General features: G+C 42.0%; 1 protein-coding gene across 6 annotated transcripts in view; it reads left to right on the forward strand.

The window, feature by feature from the left end:
• The window catches only part of EXOC2 (exocyst complex component 2), a 164,945-nt gene extending 157,645 nt beyond the window's left edge, over positions 1-7,300 (forward strand). For 5 of the 6 annotated variants that reach the window (XM_017850351.1, XM_017850352.1, XM_017850349.1 and 2 more), the window contains 2 exons: positions 128-269; positions 5,347-5,581. In XM_017850351.1, the coding sequence (XP_017705840.1) occupies positions 128-269; positions 5,347-5,561 (357 nt within the window). In that variant the 3' untranslated portion in view covers positions 5,562-5,581. Of the gene's footprint in view, positions 1-127; positions 270-5,346; positions 5,582-7,274 lie in introns of those variants that run through there. The other variant, XM_017850353.1, reaches the window with a different exon arrangement.
• Positions 7,301-23,242: the final 15,942 nt, after the last annotated feature.

Here is a 23,242-nt window from a genome sequence, read left to right on the forward strand (position 1 = left end):
TCACGATTTTTTGTAGGAAGATTGGTAAGTGCTTTTATTATAGTCTGAAGTATTTATTGTTAACATTATTTTACTTTTTCCATCACCCTCAAATAGGCAACTCATACTCGTCATTACGTGTTTGTAGGTTAGCATGGCCTCACTGAAAGAACTAGATCAAAGGCTCTTTGAAAACTACATCGAGTTGAAAGCAGATCCCATCGTTGGCTCCCTAGAACCTGGAATTTATGCAGGATATTTTGATTGGAAAGACTGCCTGCCTCCAACAGGTAAGTAAATAAAGTTTCTTGCATAATAGATGTGGATATGCTTTTATCAATTGATACTTGCTTGAATTCTTTTCATTTTATTCTCATTTTTCTCATATCTGCTGAGAGGGAGAGATTAATTTGATTTTAACTTTTTGTTCGCTTAAACCCATTTCTTGGATAGTTTGGAAATTAGGACACTTTGTGTTACTACTCAGTGGCTTAAAGCTGTTCTGAAATGCTAGAGGATAATTAATTATCCCGTATAACAATTGATCGTTTCAGTCCTGCGTTCCTGCTTCCTATGGTCTTTCACATATAGATATAATGGAGTGGTTGTGAGTGACAGTTTCATGCAATGACCTTGTGTACATCATCAAAAAAACGTATTGAAGAAATCTGGTCACTTCTATGTAAGACTTGATTAGTGATGCTGTAAAGGCGAAGGATATGAGACAAGTGTGTAGGAGTAAGATTATTATAGTAATTTATCAAAGGGAAGGGAGCCCTAGAAGGATGAATGACACTGTTCAAGTATTATCTTTGTGATCTCAAATGAAAGTCACTTGAATCACTTAAAATATATATTTTTTAAAATAACTATTGCTTTCTGAATCAAACTTTTGATTGCTCAAGTAGTTGTTTCTTTGTATGAAAAAATGCGGAAAACCTAAAACCAAGCTGCCCATTGGCACTTTTGTAGAGAAGTGGTTTGTGTAGAAGGGGTCGTGCTGGTGTCGGACACGGGTTGGCACTTGTGTAGAGGAGTGTTTTGTGTAGAAGGGGTCGTGCTGGTGTTGGACACGGGTTGGCACTTTTGTAGAGGAGTGTTTTGTTTAGAAGGGGTCGTGCTGGTGTCGGACACCAGTCGGCACTTGTGTAGAGGAGTGGTTTGTGTAGAAGGGGCCGTGCTGGTGTTGGACACGGGTTGGCACTTTTGTAGAGGAGTGGTTTGTGTAGAAGGGGTCGTGCTGGTGTCGGACACGGATTCTTTGTGGATGCATAGATGCAGATGCACCAGTGAGTTGCTAACGGGTTTGGTAACTTCATTGTTTTAACTCATCACTTTAACCTCCTTTTGTTTGTATTGTATAGTGCTTATACTAAACAATGATAAAATTGTTTACTGTTTAAACACCTTTGGTTTTTATTGTATAGTGTTCACATATAGTGATGCCAAAAGTCTAAAATCCAGGATCATTAAATTAGCCACAGTTGCTTAATGTGACCACAGTTACTGAATTTCCTGAGCTCACAGTCATGGCAGTCATGCAAGCCTTTATTCCTCCTGTGCTTTTCCGTACACACACTTTTCTGTGCCCAAACCACATTCAGTTCATACCCTCAAAGTACATCCTTTTAAAGTCTAAGGCAGATTCTATCAGTATCTTACTTAAAATTCTTACAGTATCTTCTCATGATAGTAAAACCTGGGAAGCTGTGCTGTGCCAACCTCTGCCCTGGCAGCCTGCCCACTGCCCCAGTGCTCCGCCCCACAGCCCCTCTCCAGCTGGACTCAACCTCTGCCTTTTTGAAAAGCTCATCCTTCTAAAATATAAGTTGAACCCTTTCACTCCCCTGCTGAAAATCCTTCAGGGAGGCTCATTCTCCCGGAAGCCTACCCCAGACTTCTCGACAAGGTGGCGTCCCCACAGATACCAGATTCCACAGAAGCTCAAGTTCCTGGTGGAAAATGGTGTCATATTTGCATGTAACCTACACGCATCTTCCTGTGTGCTTTAAATCATTTCTAGATTGCTTCTAACACCTAATGCAATGCCAGTGCTTTGTGAATCGTTGTTATATGGTATTGTTTAGGGAATGATGACAAGGAAAAAAGTTCGTACATGTTCAGTACAGATGCAACCACCAGTTTTTCCTTTCAGAATATTTTCTATTCATGGTTGGTTGAATCCACAGATGCAGAAGCCACCATTGTGGAGGCCACAAATGCAGAGGCCACAGATGCAGAGGGCCAGCAGTAATCCCTGTGCTTGCTATGAGTTACCTCCCTCTCCACGGGCTCCCCCAGGCAGCAGGCAGGCTGGGTGCTTCGTGCACTGTGAACCCTGTGCCTCGTCCCTCTCACCTGTGCCCCCTCTCCTAACCTCTCCTGCCCTTCCAGGCCCTGTGTCCTCTGGGAGCTCACCCAGCCCATCCCCTGCACGTCTCCAGGTCGTGTTGGCCTCCCTCTATCCATAGTGCTCCCAGAGCAGTTCCTACAACTCTCTGTGCCCACAGGAAATGTGTTGTCGTTGTCTCCCTCTTTGCTGGACAGCCTCAGCACAAGGCCATCGTTTGGGCCTCTTGCTCTCAGAGATTTTAGCACAGTGCAGTTTCTGACACTCAGCTGATACTGTGTGTGTGTTTGTGGAGTAAATGAAGATTGGCAGTTTTCTATAATAATATACCATCTTTCTAAATGTGCCAGTTGCTCCTTCTCTTCCAAGTGTTTGCCATACGCTTTTGCCTGATTTTTCTCAAATTTTTTTCGGTAGGAAAGTGCATCATACGGTGTGCTGGTTTCCACTGTTCTTCTGATTCACTTGTCAATAAACAGTCCACAGTGGATATTCATATTTGCCGAATTAAAATGAGTTAGAGTAGTCATTTTCTTGTCCTTTGTGAATTCTCATGTGGCAGTTGTGTGCACTTTCTAAATTTCAGCAAGTGCATTTCAATGAAAATGCAACTGTCAGGCACATCTAACACATCATCAGTTCCATCTATTTAACCGTTTAAACTCTTACTGAACAATGTGCATCACCGTGCAAAAAGTAATACATTGTTCGGTAATAGTTCAAATGAATTTGTTAAAGTTCATATCTTCCCCTATGATTAGCGTGTAAGTACATTAACTGTTTACACATCTAACACATCAGCAATTCTATCTGTTTGTTTAAACTATTACCGAACTATTGTTGGGTAGTAGTTTAAATGAATTTTGTTTAAAGTTCATATCTTTTCCTGTGATTCGCATGTAAGTACATTAACTGTTCGCTCTGAAATCATTCTTATCTTATTTGGTTGTGTTCAAGGCTATTAAACCATTTGTGGTATTTCTTTGAGAATAGAGAAAAAATGATGGCATAGCCGCTCTGAGTTTCCTGCACTTCAGTGATTACTATAAAAATTGAGAACAGGCCACCGAGTTTCAGTCTCAACAAAGTGGTTCTTCTCTGTCGCCACTGAAATCTCGGAATGTTACTGAGAAAGAGGATTTATTTGCCCTGATGCAGAGGAAGACTTTTCCTCGCCAGCCCTGTCTCAGACCTGCTGCTTTTTAGTGTCTGCTGGACACCGGCAAGGGCCGTCGAGAACGTCTGTCGGGTGGACGGCAGGTCTTTGCCATCCACCCGCCCCAAGGTGTCCCCGGGAAATAGCCATCTCTGAAGGCCTGTTCCCTGAAGGGCGTCGTTAGGTCACAGTACTTAGTGCAGGGACTGCTGGTGATCACGTGGCTGTGGATCCTGGGACGGCACTTCAGCGAGCAGTAACTGGGGCGCGGGGGGCGGTCAGCGGCAGGCAGTGCCGGACTCACGGGGATCTTAGGTTTCTGCTGCACCCAGTGGATTTCCAAGTCCTCACTGGATTGATTTAAGGTACCCAGAGTCCTTTCTCTGTGACCTTCCGATTTTCCAGCCATGACATTGAACTAGTGCAAGCCTCTGTTGTGAATTAGGATCAGAGCCTAAATGTAATCCTGAGATTGATCTTAATAAGAGTCTGTAACCTCAGATAATCTTCAATACAAAATTAAGACTCTTCTGGATGTGTGACATTGAGTGGTGAGGCTTTTTTTTTTTTTTAAACATAGCTTCGTTTTTTGGTTTTGTTTTTTTCTAAAGATAAACTTTCATAAGCAAATGACACATGACACCATACTGTCGGCAATTTATTGACTCTTTCTCAGATGCCAAAAACACGTAGAAGTTGTCGGTGCTCGTTTCACTTTTATAAGCTCTATTTAGTTCTGTTCTTTGTGTAGTTTTGACTTCATGATTACTAACTGAACCTCAGCCTTGCATAGTCATACAGGGATTTTTAGTTTGTTTAAAGCTGACTTAAGTTGAGACCTGGTGTAAAGTGAACAACCAAAATAGTTTGACTATTAATCTTCCAAAATAATTTCAATTAACAACTTTAGTATTATCTTCACAGTTTTCTTCTTCAGAAACTGAATTTTGCAAATCATATGGGTAACTGATTACTTATTGCTGTAGTTACCAATAAATTTAGTTTCCGATACTGTATGTAGTGATTAAAAAAAAAATCCAGTTGATTAATTTCATGATTCAAGAAGAGATACCGTTAAAGCCATAGCTATGTTTTTTAAAATCTTACCGTTGGATATTTAAATTGGTGTCACCTCTTTATTTGTGTATATGTCAGTAAAGATTATTCTGGTTAGTTCTGAGTCACAGAACTGCTGTTAAGATTTTAATTGTTCTGTTATCCACAATTATTAAGAGTTCTTAGTATTTGAATTTTATAATTGTTAAATAAATTAAGAATACTGTTGGTCTTTATTTACAAATACACATTGAAGTTCATGTCTTTGAAACGTTAAATAAGAAAAAAGTATTTCTTTAAGTTTCTCTTAAATACTGGTTTTAACTATTTTTTCTGTCAAATAGTCATAAAATTTAAATTAATATATGTTATTTAAAGGTGTTTACTAAGTGAATTTAAACAAGCATTTTCTGAAGGTAAATGTGAACTGATTTTTAATTCAAGTGCTCTTACATTAATTATAGTAATTGAAATTGGGAAGGGGAAAACTTTACATAATTTGTGACATGAGTATGTCTAGGACCATTCTAAAACTGACAGCAGAGTTGGTTGCTTGCATGTATGATGCATATAACCTAGAGCAGAGTGACCTCCCACCCCTCAGATGCGCCAGAGCACAGGCTGGGGGCGCACAGTTAGTTCCGTCAGCAAGCGAGGCTTGTGTGTTGTCCGAGCAGTGTGCCAAGCAGCACATTCCAGCAAATTGAAGAGAAAGAAATATAAATCTAATTATGGAGACAGAGGCAGAAACACAGCTCTTCTCAAGTCCATGTTTGTTGAGTTTTATTTGGAATGTGTCTTGCAGATATCTTCACTGAATTTTACGAGAGACATCGCGCAATCAGGTTATCTCTTGCATCCTGTAACTTAAATCATTCAAAGCTCAGGTCCAGCGTAGAATTTCTAGAGAATAAGAACAATGCTACAAGAATGGAGATAAGGAGAAATTGTAATTTTTGTTTGATTTTCAAAAAATGCGGAAACTACAGACAGACCTCAAAGTTTAATGTAGCTCTCTGAGAAAATGGATCATTAAAATGTTTTGGGGTCCCTATAAAATAGGTTGTATGTTACATGTGTATGTGAATTTATACATACATATATGCCTTATACATGCGTTTATACACACGTTACTGTGTACATGTTTAGTAACGTAGTCAGCATTTATTGCACATATACCGTGGACATGGCAGAGGGCTTTGCATAAATCACCTGATTTAATCTGTGTAACAACACTTCAAGGAGTAAGCAGTATTTTTATTCTCATTTTATAGATGAAGCCACTGAGCACAAAGAGCTTACATGACTTGCTCAAGGTCATGTAGCCAGGAAGTGGCGGGGTAGGGGTTCCGAGTTCAAATCCAGGCAGCCCTTAACTTTAGGCATTGTGCTGTGTTGCCAGACAGCACACAGCCTCTATTAGAAACCCACAAAGCAAAAGGTAGAGACGCTGGTGGAATAGACACAAGTTCATGAAATTCACAGAAAACTAACACAGCCAATAAGTATAAAAATAGGGTAAAATTAATCGGTTCTCAAAGAATGTAATTTTCAAATACCGTTAGGGTGTTATTTTGGATTGACAAATATTGTAAAGCTAGACAATACCTGCTTTTTGGCAAAGGTACAAAGAAACAAACTATCCCATCATCTTTCTAGGAGTGTAAACTGGCCCAGCTGTACACATACGTGTGTGTGTGTGTGTGTGTGTGTGTGTACACACATATATGTGTATAGAATTTACTTAGAAGTTTTGTTTCTAAGAATTTATCTTAAGGAAAGTTTTACAGAAGTAAGTAAAGAATTACGTGCAGTGATGTTTATGGAAGCATTTTTTAATATATGCAGAATCTGAAAAACTACCTAAATGCCCATTAGTAATGAATTGGTTAAATAATGTATTATATATCTAAACAAATACTATGCTTTCTTTATAATGGATGAGATGGATAATGTGGGGGACTGTCCATATATTGGTAGAAAATGTTGGTTAAGGAAACATGCATTCATTCCTCATTTTTATTGAAAAAGACAATGTGTCAATTTCATGTGTACAATTTGACATGCATAAACGTATCTTGAAAGGGGGTAGGAAGGAGCATGCTAGAAAACTTTAATTTTCTACTTTAAAATTTTGCTTTTAAAATATTGGGGAGGAATAGATGTATTTTATTTTAAAAAAGAAATTTCTATATTTTAAAGAAATGAAAAACTTCACGGAGACAGCATGCCCACAAAGAACAGGCACATACAATACTCACTTGTCTTCTTCTTGGACACACACTTGGTTTGACAGAGAAATGGCATACGTGCTGAATTTAGGTTTCAGCAAGTCATTTGACAGTTTTTCCTGATATTTTCAGGAATCCTAGTGGCTGACTTATTGCCATCATGTCTTCATGTCAGTCTAGAGGAAAGGCTTTAGTCATTGCAAGAACACTCATTGAACGATGTTCAACATTATATTAGACATTTGAAAATGGAATACATTCCACTTTGGCTAAACTTATGAAGAAAAACCTAATAAAGTTAGCTTAGTAGTAGCACTATCTTACATTTAAAAAGTTTCTACAATGCCTTTATGCAAGCCCGTGATTGAACTATCCTAAAATTAATGACAAAATGTAGCATGTTTTCTTAATTAGAACTGCCACAGAATAAAAAGTACAACCTTCAGAGGAATTTTGGTTTCAGTAATAGAGGAAGAACTTATCAAGACTAACCCTTCCACAGTTAAAAATTGAACTCTACACAGAATATAGAAACCAGCTATGAGAAGCACTGGAGAGCCATCCAAAGCAGACAGACTGGAGGGGGCGCTTGAACCCCTACAGGAGGGGAGCTTGCACCAGCCAGATCTGAGGGCTGTCCACGACTGCTGCGGCAGGTGCCCAGCACTTCGGCAGAAGGCACAGAGGGATGCAGCCGAAGAAACACATTAGATGGAAACTTGAATCTAAAGAAAGGAGAAAAAAGTATCAGAAATGGTTGATATGTGGGAAAAATAGAAAAGACAAACTTTTTGGGTTTTGATTTTCATGTTTTAAAAGATGATTGAATGTAGAAAATGTCTATATTTATTAAGTTGAGTTCATAATCAAAGACCTTTCTTTGTAGAAAATTCCAAGTCCAAATGGTTTTACTGATAAGTTCTATGTAACATTTAAGGAATAAACAATACCAATTTTATACAAACTTTATCAGAAAATACAATAGGAAGCATATTCAATCTCGTTTTTTGAAACCTGCAAAACCCCAAATCAAAAATATGACAAGAACATTACAACGAAAGAAAATTACAGACTAGTGTTCCTCATGAGCATTGGAGCAAAAAATTCTAACAATTATTTTTAGCAGACCAAAGCACTGTTGTCCATACGGTGGAACACTAATTCATTATGACCAAGCAGGGTTCTTTTTTTAATGTTTGAAATTTTTGTTTTATGTTATTTCATTTTCCTTTAAGTTCTGGGACACATGTGCAGAGCATGCAGGTTTGTTCCATCGATGTAGGTGTGCCGTGGTATTTGGTAGTCATGGGATGACCAGAGGCAGGGGCCATGCTGACTTCTTCACAAGACGACACCTCTGTGTAATTACAGTCATTGCCGAGTCTGGTGGTTCTTCCCTGTAATAAATGTCCTAAGGAATGACCAAATAAGGATTATCAGACATTTTTCTTTCCACTAAACATATATTGCTCTTTTCTATCAATAAAAAAATAAATCCATAAGCAGAGCTACGCCCTCTGTTTAACGTAATTAAACTTCAAGTTCTCCTCCCTTTGTTGCTTTTTTCAGTTTTGGTTGAAGCATTTAGATAAACTTAAATTGTAATGTCTTAGTTCAGCTCTGCACCCCACCCACACCTTCATACTACCGCAGACATCACCTTCAAATAATAACATTGTATTTATATTATCAGTTCAGCACAAAATACAGGTAGTTTTCCATTCCCCATTGAACATTTTTAAAAGGAATTTAGAAAGGTGCATTTTAATCATATGAGTTAGTGATATCACCAGTAAGGTCATTTGAGGCCAGGGCTTCAGGGTTACAGTGAGCTATGATTGCACCACCGCACTCTAGCCTGGGCAACAGGGAGAGACCCTGTCTCAGAAAACAATTTTTTTTAAAGACCTAATTATACTTTGTCACCTGCCAAAATAAACCGTGTATTCATTGCCCTGTTTAAACTTAGTCTAACCTGAATTCACAGATATGAAAATACACATGTTTGGAACAGCAAGAGTAGAATAAAGTGAAATTAATCTCTTAATATGTATACTCAGTGTCTGTAAAATACTTCATGTACAAATAGAAAGGACATTTGTTTTTCATTCATAAAGTCAGCAAATATTACCAAGTCTGCTCTATACAAGGCAGTCTCCAGGTTTTCCACGTTGTTCACATAGCAGTTTCTGATTTCCAGGTTCGAAGCATAAATAGAGAAGCCAACGGTACTGTGTAGGAGGGAAGCATTGCGTTCTCACTTGACCGAGTTGGTAAGCACTCGTGTTCTCCTTCAGCATCCGTGGAGCCAGGGTGCTCATCTCAGGAGTGCGCCCTGAATGTTCTCCATTTAAAAGACACCGAACTGGTAGCACTTGGACACACCCCCTTGGCCAGCAGAGGCTCGAAATATCACTTTCTGGATAGCTCTATCCCATCTCTTACCTGTCAGGTTTCTTTATCTTACCTGTCAGATTTAGATTTTCGTATTACCTATCAGAACAGATTTTTTTTCCCTATCTGATGTCTTCCTCTCCAGTCTCACATCCTCAAATCCTGCTGAAATATTCTTTGAAAATTCATTTTTGTTCAGGTTTCTTCTTTCCTCACAGTCATGTAATGGCCCCTAGCCTTTGGAGGAAAACAGTTTTAGTACCGATCATGTGCTGACCTGCTTAGCTCTGAAGCCTCATCTCTTCATACGAGCCGTTCTTGGTCGTCTACACTCAGTCCACACTGGGCCGTTGCTAGTCCTCAGAGACCCAGCATTCCCTCTCCCAGATGCCCTCAAGCACACTGCTGCCTTCACGTGACCTTCCTTTCATCCCCTTGGACCTGGCTGAGGCCTGGAGACACTTGCACCATCACTTCACCTGAGCCCAGCCCAGCTCACAGCACTCACCACACACTGTTCTGCTGGTCCACCTGTCTGGATGTGAACCCTCCTGCTGGTGTCTCCTCTCTGTATCCATGACTAGCAAGGCACCTGGCTTGGAGTAAGCATCCAGTAATAGATTTATTCAGTTATTAGTTGATTGGTTAATGCCTTGGTAAGGCTTACTCAAGCCATAATGATAGGTGAAAATAACATCAATAAAATACCAAATTTACCCTTGGTAAATTAATAGTTATTTTCAACAGAAAGTCAAATTGAGTCAACTATTTTTTATTCAATAAACGTCAAAAAGAGAACTTTGGTTTATTAATTATTAATTAGGATAAATAACCAAAAATAACATGGACCTCCTCCCCCATTTACAGAGGATTTGAGGCCAGGCATGGTGGCTCATATCTGTAATCCCAGCACTTTGGGAGGCTGAGGTAGGTGGATCATTTGAGCCCAAGAGTTAGAGACCAGCCTGGGCAACATAGTGAGACCCCATCCTGACAAAAAACCACAGAAATTAGCTGGGCATGGTGGCACATACCTGTGGTCCCAGCTGCTCAGGAGGCTGAGGTGGGAGGATCACGTGAGCCTGGGAGATGAAGGCATGGTGAGCCAAGATCCCATCACTGCATGCCAGCCTGGGTGACAGATGGAGACCATGTCTCAAAAAAAAAAAAGAATTCAAATATTATAAAATACTTGTAACACCAAAGATCTCCTAAATGTAGTTCTACCTTTCTTCTTTATTCTAAAGACTCTTTGAGCCCCACAGAATTTTAAGGGTGCCATCATGAACATCATATTTCTAGTGCTGTTCGTTGGGACACTTTAGAATCTGTTTTCATCTCCGAGTGTGGACTGTGGGTGTTGGTGCCCAGTGGGTGGCGGTTTCCTGTCACCCACCCACCCCTCACGGGGTTCCCGTGTCCTTGTCATTGAGTACTTTGGCGCTTTCCGACTTCTGCTTTGATCAAAACGGATACCAACTGAGTGGACTTCATCTCTGAAGACAGAAGCCTAAGTCAATAAACTTTTTTTCTTTACTGAACTCTGATGGAAAACTGTCAGTTCCTAGGACTACTCTTAATTACATTTAAAAAGTTTAGAGGTAAACGTTAATAGTCTTGTATTTAATCTATTTAAAGCAAAAAGCGATTTTACATTTTCTAAAGGAGTATAATTTTCATCGGTCATCTGTTTTTAAAAAAAACAGTTAAACTTCCTTGTTTTCAGACATTTTCTTCTCATTTATAAGCTGTTTGATATATTAGAGTCAGTGCTGTAAAACCATTTGTACAATGCTTTAGACATTTGGTTATAGTTTCTTGGTCTGCCAAGCATTTTCCAATAAAGCTAGATTTTGGCTTAAATGGTCTTAAATGTGAAATTTATTAACTTCAAGATGACCCATGGCCTACATATTTTCTTCATTGCATGTCTTATCTGCTGAAGTATTTATTATGTATTAAATTGATAGCTATAAACTATGCTGTTTGGCATCAGGGTGAACTAACATACTATTGTACAAATAAACAGTCCAAGTCATTTAAAAACTCAGTTATGGAAATTTTCAGACATATATCCAAACAGAACAGTCTGACAAATCCAATTGACCTGTTGGCCAACTTCAGCAGCAATCATCTCATGGCCAATCTTGTTTGCTGTGCCCCTGGGCTCCCCACTACCTCTGAGATCTGTTATTTTGAAGTAAATCCCAGATATTAGATCATTTCATCCATACACACGTAAGATAAGGACTGATTTTTTTTTTAAAAGAAACATAATCATAATACCATTTTAGATCTGGAAAAGTTAACAGTAATTCCTTAATTTTATCAGATATTTAGTCAATGTTCAAATTCTCGTAGAAGCTTTTTAGACAGTTTGTTCATATCAGGATTCAGTCAAGGTCTACACATTACTTTTGGTTGATATGTCTCTTAATTAAGAAAAATAAACCTCTCTCCAGTCACTTTTGGGGCTCAGCGAAGTGGTTGTTTCCCTGTTACCCACCCATCTTTAGCTGAATCATTTGGGTTCTTTGTTCTGTAGATTTTCTCACATTCTAGATTTTTCACATAGCTTCCTCATGGTGTCATTTAACCTGTTCCTCTGTCCCTTGTGTTTCCTATAAATTTGTGGTTAATAAGGAAGCTATCAGTTTGAGGTTTGATTTTATGTTGTTTACTTCCATCAGGAGATGCCTTATGTTTGGTTGTCTCTGTTTTTGATGATAAGATTGAAAATTGAGTTCAAGTGTTATCAGCTTGGTATACCTTTAAAAGTTCACCATAAACTTTTCATCTAATGGTTATAGCACCATTGGTAATTGTTTTCATAATCTATTTCTTATTAGAAATTGAAAATAATAATTGTTAGCTGGAACACTAAATAAATTTTTTTCATTAAGCTCTGAAGTACACAGGAGGGGCGGGATAGATGCCTGATTAGTTAGCAGTTTTCAGAATGAGTTGGTTTCCTAGTATTTCTCAAAGGTCATTACTAAGGTGTTTTTTATTTTTTGATTACCTTTATGAAGTCATGATGTAAACATAATTTGATAAGCTTCAATTCATTGTAGTAGGTTTTTTGTTTTTTTTTTAGATTTAGTTGTGCCCCCTTTGGGGGAGTCTCTTCAAGTGGGCCCTGGGTCCTGACAGTACAGCCGTGCCGTGGGGTGCCATGTTCCACATTCATGGTGGTTTCCTTGCCTCAGTAGAATCAGCCGTTGGGAGGAATTGACGGAATATGAAGTATGAACATCTTCCTCTCTTTTATTTCTTTCCACACTGTGTCTCTGTCCACTCCTACCCCCTGGCTTTTTCTAACCCCATAGATCTCGTTCAGTCTCACCCCAAAGTCAGTTCTACAGCTGGATGGACTGTAGCAGCAACAGTCATGGTACCTGGTGCTTCTCATATTCCAGCAGCACCATCACCTCCATTCAGAAGTCATTGCCAGCTGGACCCTCTCCTGCCAGGCAGGTGAGAAAGGCTGCCTCCCTACCCTCAACCAACCGTGGTCTCTCCATCAGTGAGGCATTGGGGAAGGTGTGCGTGTTCCTTCTGTCATAGTCTATATCTGTACTAGGAACTCTGAGAATTTAGAATTCTTCTAAGGTGCTGTGGAAAGCGTTAGGGATTTTTTCTCACTTGACCTGGTTTTGTTTATCTCATTATAGAGGGACTCTTTCCAAAACTCATTGACACGCTTCACAACTGTGCGTCCTGTGGTAAACAGATAGTGACAGAACTTGCGTAGATGCTACCGTCTTGGCATCCTCTTCCCCCATCCCAGCTATTATTTCCTCCTGGTCTTGGCTACATTTGATGTGAATGTTAGCCCTGAATTTGTTGCTTTTCTTAAACAATTGGGGCGTTGGAAAACCTGCCTTTGTTTTGATCCCTTGGCTTCAGGCCTGCCCTGCAGAGCCAGGGAAGCCTCTGGTGTCTGCACACATGATGACCGAGCTCAGCCAGCTGTGCCCCACGGCTCTGTTGGGCTGGGGCTAGGGGTCCAGTGATGGGACTAGACAAGCTAGCTCTGTGCGCGGGAACGTTGAAAGCTGACAGCGCTGCCGTTTGTATGGTCTTCGTATACGCACAGCCTAGCAGCTGTCTTCCCTCCACTCCAGTGCCGCCCCAGAACCAGAGCCTTAGTTCACAAGTTAGAAATGTGTATTCTCCTCGCATTAGGAACAAAGATGGCCTGCTGGAACAAAACCAGTTGATTAACTTTAATGTATTTGCACACTGCAGTAAGGTGAGATTTAATGAAACACTTTCAGGATTGTCTCAGTATTTGGATGGGTGGAGTGCACTGGACTAGTGGAGGGTTATAGACAGTTCCAAATTATTCCTTTGAACTGGAAAACTGTGAAAAATGTTGTGCTTTCCCAGTTGTTTATAACATGCATCACAGTAGACAGCTGAGGCTCAGATGGTTTCCAAATGTTACAGTTGGACTTCCTAACAAACTAAGTCACCATATGCCGTGGTAGTTTAGTCCCTAGTTAACAGAATCTGAGGGATTAAATCACAATGGTGAACCTAAGGACAGGCAAGTTTCCTAAAGGAAACCCCCAGGAGCCACGTTGTGCTCCCTGCAGACACCCACCGGCTGTGTGTGTCTCTCCTTTATTGTTGGAAATCGTATAGTTACAGTCATTCTGGCTCCTTGCTCCCTCCCAGGACCACGATGTGCCCTGGCACCCTGGAGCCACACGACTGCATTCAGCCCTGAACCTGCTGCCTGTGCGCAGGACGTCAGGGCATCTGTCCCGGGGTAAGCTTGCCTCCCGCTGTGGTGCCGACATTCTAAGGACTGTAAAGAGACCAACAGCGATGGCAGGAAGACCAGGGGACAGACAGGGAGGACAGAAGACTGTGTGGACAGGACGGAAAGATGTTAAGACATGAATTTTTTTCATCTATTTTCATTTCCCTTCAATGCCCACGTTGCCTAACCTACCTTCCTGGTTTTGTTTGCCTGTTTGTTTTTCCAGTGTCTGTTTTTCTTTGTTTCTGGGGTAGGGTGAGGTGGAGTGGGGGGTAAGTGAGGTGAAGTTCTTAATTGCCAACCTGGGGCAAGGGAAAGGTAATTCTTAGAGCTCAGCTGAAAAATGTGCCTTCCAAGTGTTCTTGCTGTTATACCATAACAATGTTATAAATGTGTTTCTGGCATGATATTCTATAAAAGCCAAAATCTTTATAGTGTCATCAAAAGCAACATCATTCGAATGCCTTTATTATGCCTAGAACTGAAAGGAGTTTTACGATCTGTTCGTTTAGAGTGAAGCCACCAGTACCTAACGTTTTCTTTTAAGCTGTTGACGTGCACTGATCTGGTCACTGGCTTCCGGAACTTCATTGAGAACTCCTCTGCCCTCAGAGGGCCCTGCCTCCCCGGCTCCCTCCTCCCTTCCGACTCCACCCTCCTCCCCTCCTCCTGGGACATCACAGGCCTGACCCAGGGCAGCTGCTGGTTCTCTGTCCTTTGGGCTCCTGCCCCACACATCTGCCTGTGGTGTGTGCTCCTCCCCGGCCTCTGCGTCCCTCGGGCTTCTCTCACAGGCGTCTGCCCCAGGTGCGACCCCCCGGCCTCCCTGGAGCCCCGGAGCAGCTGTGTCGTCACAGCCCTCACCCTGCAGCTCCTGAGAAAGCCTCCCGTGCACACCAGGGGCTCAAAACCACGTGCTCAGGGCATGGGAAGGTGGGAGCAGCGCATGGATTTACTCATTTTAGTAGAAAATGAGCATCTGATAGAATTTGTTAAGAAAGTTAAACCACAGAGCAACTCTCTCTCTGTTTCCTGTTTTCTACTCTGAGGTCAGAAATGCCATCTCTGTGACTTTCTCCCAAAACCAGGATAGAACCTTGAAGATAAAAGGTACTTGGTAAATATTGGGTAATCGTCTCCAATTTTCTTAACCACCTTCTCTCAGTAAGCAGCAAAAACAAACCCCAAAATACTTACAGGGCAGCGTAGTAATAATAAATAGTTACTAGTTATTCTACACCTTCAAGGTGGAAAAATTTTGAGTGTTTATTGAAATCGACTTGAACATTTCCTAAGAGACCACAGTAAAAGGGTTCTTATCGGCCTGAAAGAGGCTGAGAAGACCTGTCACACCCCTTTCTTTTACAGTCGGAAACTGAAGTCCAGGTGAAACATTGTCTAAAGCCATCAGAGAGCATTTGATTGACAAAACTGGGACTTCTGCCTCTGCCTCCTAACACTTTTCAAAATACATCATTTTCAGCAAGCTCATCAATGTGCTTCAACTCTACATCGTATAAAGAGTCTAAAATAGTACAATTAGCGTAAAAGCTCAGTTTGTGGCTAGATTTTGAAGTGTGTGGAGCCAGAAACATCAGCAAAGCAGTTTGTGCCTCTATGGGAGCAAATTAAAGACACTGTTACTAAAATCTTGACATCGCAAAGGATATTTAATGGGGTCTTAGATTCTTTTTGGATCAATTTACTTCCATTTTCTCATAATATCACATAGTGATAATCAAAATGTTTGAGTGACAACCAGAGTAAATTCATAAATATAATATATCTGAAAACCCATTTTTCTTTTTTTGAAATTGCTGTCCTTTCTGGTTGCAAATGGTATGACAGTCTATGATTACAGTAATAAGGACTTGGAGAATTATACATAGAATGCACATCACTTTTATCTAGTTTGTGTATTGAAGGAATTTAATAAGAGGTTTTATGAAATCACAAAAGCTGCCTTCATGGACTTTAAATGTGATGGATATGAAAGAAACGAATATTCTTGAGCTCCACGGTTGGGTTGTATTAATGAAAAGAAAATTTGGTGTGTGTGCTTGGACTTTTCTTCCTTCTCATTTTCCTCCTTGGTTTGTGCTGTGGCTTCCTTTTTCATGTTCTGCTATAAGGAAAACAGGTTCGGCAGATGGTTTTGTTTCACTGGAGCTGTGCTGCTTGTGGACAGCGGGCCGTGGGCAGCAGCACGGCACATAAACCGTGGGTGACCACGCTGTGCCCTTGGTTCGCCATGTTTGTGGACACTGGGTGGCCCGGCTCTTCCCCGCGGGAACTGGAGCACACTGAAGATAACACACATGCAGTGACCCAGCTCCATTCCAGCCTGTACCCAGGAGAGTGAGTGTTTCTGCCACCAAAAGACAGCAGCAGCTGTATTCACAACAGCTCTGCTGGAAATACCTGAAAATGGGAGCTGGACACACAGAGTCGTGGAGCTGGCTTATTTTGTGGGGTTTAAACATCCATTGTTGAAGATAAAATGCCAGATGACATTTTGCTTTGGTTCGTATTGCAAACCTGATGGATTGATTCAGATATTTATCACTCTTGTCCAGAAACATACGTACAGGGCATGGGTCAGAGCACAGGGCTAACAATACGGTGTCGTTTTGTGTATCTTAATATCTGTAAATACAATAGACCCTTGTACAGCAGATGGTTGGGGTGACAACCTCCCGTACAGTCTAAAATCTTTGTTTAACTTTTGACACCCCCAAAATGTAACTAGGAGTAGCCTGCTGTTGCCCAGACAACTTACTAATGACGTAAACAGTCTGTTACATATTTTATGTATATACTGTATTCTGTATTCTTAAGGTAAGCTAGAGAAAAGAAAATGCGGCCGGGCGCGGTGGCTCAAGCCTGTAATCCCAGCACTTTGGGAGCCCGAGGCGGGCGGATCACGAGGTCAGGAGATTGAGACCATCCTGGCTAATACGGTGAAACCCCGTCTCTACTAAAAAATACAAAAAACTGGCCGGGCGAGGTGGCGGCGCCTGTAGTCCCAGCTACTTGGGAGGCTGAGGCAGGAGAATGGCGTGAACCTGGGAGGCGGAGCTTGCAGTGAGCTGAGATCTGGCCACTGCACTCCAGCCTGGGCGGCAGAGTGAGACTCCGTCTCAAATAAAAAAAAAAAAAAAAAGGAGAGAGAAAAGAAAATGCTACTAAGAAAATCATAAGAAAGGAAAATACATTTACTACTCATGAAGTGGAAGTGGATCATCATAAAGGTTTTCATCCTCGTCGCCTTCACCTTGAGTAGACTGAGGAGGAAGAGGAGGGTCGGGGTTGGTTTTGCTGTGTCAGGGGCAGCAGAGGCATGAGAAAACCCACATATGGGTGGGCCCACGCAGTTCAAATCCGTGTTGTTCATGGACCAACTGGAAATGAGTTTGCAAAGTACTGTGGGCCTTCCTCGGTCCCAGGTGCTGTGAACAGAGCTCAGAAGGGGCTCAAGGAGCATGATCTGGTGGCCCTCCCCTGCTGACAAAAGGACAGTGGCTTCACCCTGAGGAAGAAGACAGTGTGTGTATGTGCACCTTGCCCTTCTGACAAACACTGACCCATGAGGGAGAGTTTCCAAGTATGGCAAAACTGTTAATGAACGATAAAGATCCCAGGAAGAGAAGAGTAAAGGGGTTACACTTATTTTTGGATAAAGGATCTGCACAGCAGTGTACCAGGCATTAAGCAGCCAGTTTGGTGGAGTGAAGCAAGTAAGCATTGATGCTGAAGATGGAAGAACAGATGAGTAATTGCTAATAAAAATCTCAAGAGAAATAATAAGCAACGTGGAATTCAGTATTTGAATGAGATTTTCTTAGAAAAAAAAACAAATCTATGAAATGAGGCACTGTTCCTGCCCCTGCTGCCCTGAGCCTGTGTGCCTCGTTGGTGGCGTCCTTGGAGTGCACTGTAAGCTGGCACTGCAGCTTCAGAAACACAGGCCCCTGCACCCCTGCAAGTGGGCGGCTTGCCCAGCTGGGGCTGGGTTCAGTGCTGACGCCCCCGTCCAGCCCTCTCTTGGCCTCACACTTCAGTGTCATCAGTCCCAACAGGGTGCAAAGCCAGTGTTTTGTTGTTTTAGTCATCTAAACAGATTTGTGGCATGTTCAAAAATTAGTCTTCGAAAAGATAATGCATTTCTGCCTAGATTTCTTACTCTGTAAATGGGACTTTAAAATCCCAGTTAGCAATTGGCTTTTTAGCAATTGGGTTTTCGTAGTTTTTTTGTTTTGTTTTGTTTTGTTTTGTTGCCTTTCATTTTATTGTTACTCAAAATTGTTTTGGATTTCAAGGTGTTTTCTTTTTGGAAGGTTTTATGGCTATGTCTTCAATTGCATATGGAGCCCTGCATTGAGAGTAGGGACTGTACTCTGTTACTTCTTCCCTGTGCTCCACGGTAATGACTGCAGTCAAAGGCATGCCACAGCCACTCGGCAGCAGTCACGGTGCTGCCCGGCATTTTGCACCATCTCGCATGCCAGGCCATGGCAGGAGCCCTTCCCAGTGTTCACTCATCTGGTCACGGGGACCGCGCTGCAAAACGAGGGGCCAGGAGCCCAGCCTGCTTCCAGGCCTGCCTCTCTCATGGCGTTCCTTGGTTTTGATCTCAGCTCATTAAAATCTTTAAAAACGCCGGGCGCGGTGGCTCAAGCCTGTAATCCCAGCACTTTGGGAGGCCGAGACGGGCGGATCACGAGGTCAGGAGATCGAGACCATCCTGGCTAACATGGTGAAACCCCATCTCTACTAAAAAAAAAACAAAAAAAAAAAAAAAAAAACTAGCCGGGCGAGGTGGCAGGCGCCTGTAGTCCCAGCTACTCGGGAGGCTGAGGCAGGAGAATGGCGTAAACCCGGGAGGCGGAGCTTGCAGTGAGCTGAGATCCGGCCACCGCACTCCAGCCTGGGCATCAGAGCGAGACTCCGTCTCAAAAAAAAATAAAATAAAATAAAATAAAATAAAATAAAATAAAATAAAATAAAATAAAATGGTGGTCTCATAAGATTATAATGGAGTTGCCCTATACTAGTGTACCATTTTAAATATTTTAAATCATATTTTTACTGTATCTTTTCTATGTTTAGACACATGATTTCTTACCACTGTGTTACAGATGACTACAGTATTTAGTAGCTTAGTAGCAATAGGCTATACCATATAACCTAGGTGTGTAGTGGGCTATACTACCTAGGTTTATGTAAGTATATTCTATGATGTTTGCACAATGACCAAATCATCTAATGACACATTTCTCAGAATGTATCCCTATCACTAAGACTACACATTCATTCATTCATGCACACATACATTACATTCAAGACTGTATTTCTCTCTATTGAACTTCTCCTTCTGTTTATGTATTGTTTTCCTAATATCATTCCCATCTGTTCATGTATTATTTTCCTAATGTCATTAAGTTGCCTATTAGTGTTTTCTTGTAGCTCACTAAGCTTCCATAAAACAAATATTTTTGAATTGTTTGTCAGGCAATTTGTAGGTATGCATTTCTTTGGGGTTGGTTACTAGAAAATTATTGTTCCTTTGGTAGTTACATATTTCCTTGGTTTTTCATGGTTATTCTTGCTTTACATAGGTATCTATGAATTTAATGGAGTTTTCTCCTCTTTCAGACTTTATGGGCTAGTTTCAGTGGGAAAACACCTTCACCTCTAGGTTGGTGTGAAGGTGCTAGATGGATAGGGTGCAACAGTTCTGTTTCCAGTGAGGGTGCAGAGGCATAGCCTTCATGTGATTCCGTCAGCTGAGCTGGCATCAGCAGAAATTGTGGGGGTCCTTGGTGATCACAACTGAGGATATCCACAGTGGTGGTGAGGGCAGTTGGAATTTTTGATGAAAAAGGCTACTGAGATTCTTTTGATCTCTACTTTTCCCACAGGGGAATTCATGGCCAAGGGGATCCTTCATGGTACCAAATCTGGCTTGCACATATGCTCATGCTGAGGGTGGCACGGGTGTCTGATGTGCACTTTTATAGAGTAGCCACAGTGTCAGGGGCTGGAGCTTGTGTACATGTGGAGTGACAGTGGAGATTGGGGTTTGCAGCATGGTCATGTGTAGGTCTACTGCTGCTCCAGGAATCAGGACACAGATAGACCTGCTGTAGCGATGGCTCTGGTATCTAGAGTGCCAGTACTCTTGCAGCAGCCACAGAGGCAGGGTCTAGGATAGTTGTGTGCAGAGTGACATTGACTATGGGATCCAAGGTGTGGGTAGTGGCTTCCATGTCTGAGGTATAGACCCTCTCAGGTGGCAGAACCAGGGTCCAGAGCACAGATGCACACAGAGTGGCCTCAGCTATGAGGTCAAGGGATGGGCAAGCTTGCAGCAGTAGTGGCTCCAGTGTCTGGGGCAAAGGAACATGTGATGTGACCACAGAGCAAGGATCTGGAGTGCAGACATGCATGGGGTGGCCACAGCTTAAGGATCTTTAGTACACACAGGATTGAGAAAGGCAGCATATAGGCACAACAGTGACTCCTTCTTGGGGAGTGTAGCAAGCTCAGCAGCATCTCCCTATCTGGAGGTTACTTTCATCGTGAAAGCTACTGGTGTCCTCTGACAAGCAGGTTACAGGGGACAAGGGTAGCATCCATTACATGACTGATACTGATAGCCCCCATTCTTCTTCTTTGAACCTAGCCATCTCCAGATGTCTCAAGTGTGCCAGTCTCTCCAGCTATCCCTTCTGTGCAGTTATTCTCCAGTTTTTGCTCCACTGTGTTGCTGCTGGTTTGTAATTGAAACCTGGATCCCTTTCAAGGATATTTTTGATTGTGAATAGTTGTCTACTTGTTTTTCTGTGGAGGGATAAAAGCTGGCATCTCCTTCTCTCCTATCTTGCTGATATCAGTCTCCTAGGCTTCAACTTCTCTGTTACGAAGTAGCAAAGTGGGGATAAATGAAAGGGACAGGACTCTCTTACTTACCTGGCAGCTGCTGTAATCCACTTTGGAATTACAGATTCTTCCCTGGATAACAGTGCTCACAGCCAATGCTGCTAGTGTGGCAGATGTCCCAGTATTGGTCACCTGGAGGACACATATGTGCACTTTCCTGAAACACATAAGACATATCCCTGCTATACAATTTTCTGCCCTAGGAAATGCAACCATGCTTCTTCTTCCTTTTTCTTCCTTAACTCTACCCCAGCTGACATGCTTCATATCCCCTGCTGCTGTGGTCCTCTCCTCTAATAGGCCACGCTTGGGACAAGAGCAAGGCCATTTTAGTCTAGTTTCTGTCAGTCTGAGTACTATGCAAATGTATCTGGCCAGGGGAATGAGCAGGGCTCTGTCACTTAGCCCATAAAATGAAAAACACCAATCCTAATACTTGTCTGACCAAACAGGGGGAGCACAGGCTACCCATGCTGTCCTTCCAGTCACTTCTCCTCAGATACTTTTGCTTCTTTTCAGATAGGTGCAAGGACGATTGACAAATTCGTTTCCTGAGGAGATATGCTGAGCTCCACTTCTTACATACATCTTTATCATCTATGACATACTCTCTTGGAGCCTCTTCTTTACTTCTCCCATCAGGAAAAGAGAGAAAAGAGGCAGGCTCCTCCACAAAAGAAGAATAAAATATGGTAGAAGGCAGTGCAAAATATGTTGGCAAGGGAAAAAAAGCATGTTTTCCAAAATGCAGCAACATGTGTCTCTTTAGCAAAAAAAAAAGATTTCCCTACAAAGAAAGAAATTATAAAATCCTCTCCTCTAGTCTCTTCTGCCATAGCCCCTTGACTTTCTATCTATGCCCTTGTGTATTTGTGTGCCTGTGCTTCAAATCTGTATTAATCAGGGCTCTCCAGAGGGACAGAACCAAACTCAGACACAGACACACACACACACACACACACACACACACAGAGAGAGAGACAGAGAGAAAGAGAGAGGTGTGTGTGTGTCTGAGTTTATCAGGGAGAACTGGCTCACCTGATGATAATGATGAAGTCTCACAATAGGCTGTCTGCAAGCTGGGGGATGAGGAAAAAAAAAAAAAACATAGTGTGGCTCTGTCCAAGTTTGAAAGCCTCAAAACCAGAGAAGCTGACAGTGCAGCCCCTAATCTGAGGTCAAAAGTCTGAGATCCCCCAGGAGGTGACTGGGGCAAGTCCCAGAATCCAAAGGCCAAAGATCCTGGAGTCTGATGTCCAGAGGCAGGAGGAGAAAAGACATCTCACTCCGGAAGAGATAGTGGAAAAGGAAGCTAAGCAAGCTGAATATCCCCCTTCTTTTACCTGCTTTGTTCTAGCTCACTGGCCCGATTGGATAGTGCCTGCTCCCAGTCTGCTGACTCACATGCCAATCTCCTCTGTAAACACCCTCACAGACACACCCAGAAACAATGCTTCACCAGCCATCTAGACATCCCTCAGTCTAGTCACAATGACACCTAACATTAACCATCACATTCACATTTGAATAAAAACTTCCAGGCATTCTGGTGATAAGGCAATCCCCTACACAAATTCAGGATTTCCTACAACTCATAGTATTTTGGCAACTTCACAGATGTAAAAGACCTTGCTACAGTTCGGCAATAGATGAAGGAAACACTGCCTAATACTTGGTAGTCATGAATGGAAAAGCCAGGTGTGTGATACAGGGAAGCAACACAAAGGGAGTAGGACACTGAGTGCAGACTTCAGCATGGTAAATAGGTTCCTGACATGTCAGGCAGTTCCTAATGTGGTTTCAGTTGAAGGAATTTAATAGGCTTTAAGGTGTCAAAACTTGAGTGCCCTTAGAATGTGAGAGAGAGGCATAATGGAAAGAATATTAGAACTGAAGACATAGAGGGTATGAATCTCCGCTCTGTGATTTACTCATTTTCAACTAAAGAAAACCAATTGAACTGAGTTTTTTCATTGACAAAATGGTATCTACACCACAGGGTTAATGTCAGTATTAGATGAGATGACAAAATAAAGTACCCAATAAAGTGGCCAGGACCAGCATGTGTGGGCACATATGTGTGCGTAGTCTGAGTACTACACAAATGTGCCTGGCCAAGGAGATGAGTCTGAAAACCCACTCAAGTTCTGCTAGTTAAGGTCATTGGCCCAGCACAGGGTTACAGTGAACCAGAGGATGGGCCCGCCTGTTACACAAACCCACCAAAACTTGCACCCAAGGGACACTATCTGCCACAGTTGGCATCTCTTTCTAATTTCCATAATGCCTGCAGTGCTCCAGTAGTCACTCAATGGATGAATAAGTGGAATATAATGTCTCATTGCCAGGATCTTGCTTAGGCT

Source organism: Rhinopithecus bieti, unplaced genomic scaffold (genome assembly GCF_001698545.2).
Source record: "Rhinopithecus bieti isolate Rb0 unplaced genomic scaffold, ASM169854v2 scaffold_32012, whole genome shotgun sequence".
Lineage (NCBI taxonomy): Eukaryota > Metazoa > Chordata > Mammalia > Primates > Cercopithecidae > Rhinopithecus > Rhinopithecus bieti.